The sequence below is a fragment of the Alosa sapidissima genome, chromosome 21 (genome assembly GCF_018492685.1).
Source record: "Alosa sapidissima isolate fAloSap1 chromosome 21, fAloSap1.pri, whole genome shotgun sequence".
Classification (NCBI taxonomy): Eukaryota; Metazoa; Chordata; class Actinopteri; order Clupeiformes; family Clupeidae; genus Alosa; species Alosa sapidissima.
In genome coordinates, this window is record NC_055977.1 from 4,340,702 (window position 1) to 4,343,201 (window position 2,500).

Sequence of the window (2,500 nt, forward strand, 5' to 3'; positions counted from 1 at the left end):
TTGAAGCTCTCCAGGATAAATGTGTTCCCTAATATCAGTGGTCAACAACATTGGTCAGGAACACTTCTCAAAGCATCGCCTTGTGTATCTTCACATTGATGAAGCAGACAAGTAATGTGATTGCAATTGTCAGAGGTTGTTTTTTGCATATTTTTATTGAATATTTTTGAATTTAGTCTCTCAGCTCTTATAAGCATGTACACGCTGCCCCATCTGTTTATTTCCTTCTGCCTTTGCAAATAATAAAGGGAGTTATTTTCAAAACTGTTGTACGAATTCAAGGTCTCAATTTGCGATTGTTAGACTGATGGGGGCTGATTGAATACATAGTGAGAGTACATCAGTGTTGTGCGATTCTCTTGAGTTTGTGATGTGTGTTTGATGCATTGTAATTTCAGTGTGAATTGAAAAGTAAAGTAAATAACTATGTGTTTTGTTTTTCTGATTTGTTTACAGGTTTACAGGGCCGAACCTGCCCTCCCCCATCATCAGCAGTAAGAACTGGTTGAGAATCCACTTCACAACAGACGGCAACCACAAACTGAGGGGCTTCAGCGCTCAGTATCAAGGTGAGAATGAATCATGAATGAACGAATGAACGATTGAATGAATGAATGAATGAATGAATCAATGAATGAATGAATGAAGGGCAATCAATGATCATCAATCAGCATGACGCTTACAAGGTTACAGTAATTTGTAGCTAAAAAAGCTGAACGTTGCATATGTAGGCCAAGCAAACAATGGATTCATTAGCCTGTAACATATGCAAGCATTCACATATTAGGTCTATATGTGCACAAAGCGTATGATTGAAGTGAAGTGAAAAAGTACAGTGAATCACTAAAAAGTAAAATTGAAAAAATAATTGCATTTAATGCATAACAAAAAAAAACTGTAGTTCAGATGTTCTTTTGAAGCCGGTGCTAAGTGCTATTGCAGGCCCCCCTCCCCTTCCAACCCCATTCCTCCTCGGCCGCAAGCCATCTCATCACTGTCTCCAGGTCAGAGGTTGGCTCAGGCAGGAGATGAGCCGGAAAAAAAGGGATTAGTCGCTCCGCTGCCGTAGACTGATCCAGAATCAGCGGGAATCTCACCTTCTTCCCAGCCCCCTTCTCCCTAAAGAGATCAGGGGAGACGCAAGATAGGATTACAGGTTGCGATAAACAAATCACGGTTTTAGGAAATCAGAGAGTGTGATTGTGTGTGTGTGTGTGTGTGTGTGTGTGTGTGTGTGTGTGCATCTGTGTGTGTGTGTGTGTGAGGGGGAAGGAGTGGCTATGGGCTTTGATAGTGATGTGGGCTTTAAGCTCTTAATTAAATTTCCCGTTACACCCTCCCCCTGTATCACACACACACACACATACACACACACACACACACACACACACACACACACACACACACAGCCACACACAGACACACACAGACACGTACACAGAAACGTAATGCTCTGAAATGGCTAATATCCAGCGATCCTGAACATCGTAAGTCACTTAGGCTCATCTGTCTTTGTGTTGTTAGCGGGATGGGATAGGATTGGACAGCACACAAGAGCTGCTGCGCTTTGAGGAGCCGGGCCCTGTTCTACTCCCCCACACACTCCCTGCATGGGGCAGGGGAAGAGCGTCCTGTGTCTTAAACCACATTACGCTGATGGAGCCTGATCCTGGGCCACATCATGGCCAGATCGGGGCCATATCAGGGCCACATCAGAGAACACTGCTAGTGTTTGGTTGTGTTAATGTTGTAAATGTTAATGTTATCGCATGCTAAACAGTTTGCTCTGTGTAGGTTGGAGGACTTCCTTTGAGCAAAATCACTGCAGGTCTATGTAGGCTATCTGCTAACCATCCCACATCCTATGGAATGTGTAGGTCTATCTAGGCTATCTGCTAACCATACCACATCCTATGGAATGTAGGTCTATGTAGGCTATCTGCTAACCATCCCACATTCTATGGAATGATTATAGATGGAACGTTAGTCTAGTGATCAGGCTTATCTGAGCTAAGGGAAGCGAGAGTTCATGAGAGTTCATCTTTAAGTCTCTGTATAGGATTGGATCAAAATCAAAGGATAGAACAGCATAAAGTCTCTGCAGAATGCAATTCAAGAGGCTCTATTATAATAAGGTCGGTATTTTACTGGAAATTTAACAATGGAGTGAATTCAGTTTAATTGAATAGTGCAGATCGAAATTGGATCCCTGTGTGAATGTAAAATGCTCTGCTGAATGGAGATTACTCCATTTCTTATCAAACGGTGGAGATAAAGCAGCTTTATGCAGTGATAACTTAATCAGGTGCTTTACAGCATTATGCGGCAGGATTTGGAAATGGCATACAAATTGTACCAATTGTGTTTTCTCTTTCATCTTAAAGCAACCTATTTGGGACACATAAATGAAAGTTAGGGTGTGTGTGTGTGTGTGTGTGTGTGTGTGTGTGTGTGTGTTTGAGGAGACATAGATTGGTAACTTTGAACAGCCTGCACTTTC

At 42.4% G+C, this 2,500-nt stretch overlaps 1 protein-coding gene across 1 annotated transcript in view; it reads left to right on the forward strand.

Moving 5' to 3' along the window:
* Positions 1-2,500, forward strand: part of LOC121696128 (CUB and sushi domain-containing protein 2-like) — a 79,963-nt gene that overhangs the window by 60,924 nt on the left and 16,539 nt on the right. Inside the window, exon 3 of the mRNA XM_042077457.1 lies at positions 457-569. Coding sequence (XP_041933391.1) covers positions 457-569 — 113 coding nt within the window. The remainder of the gene's footprint in view (positions 1-456; positions 570-2,500) is intronic.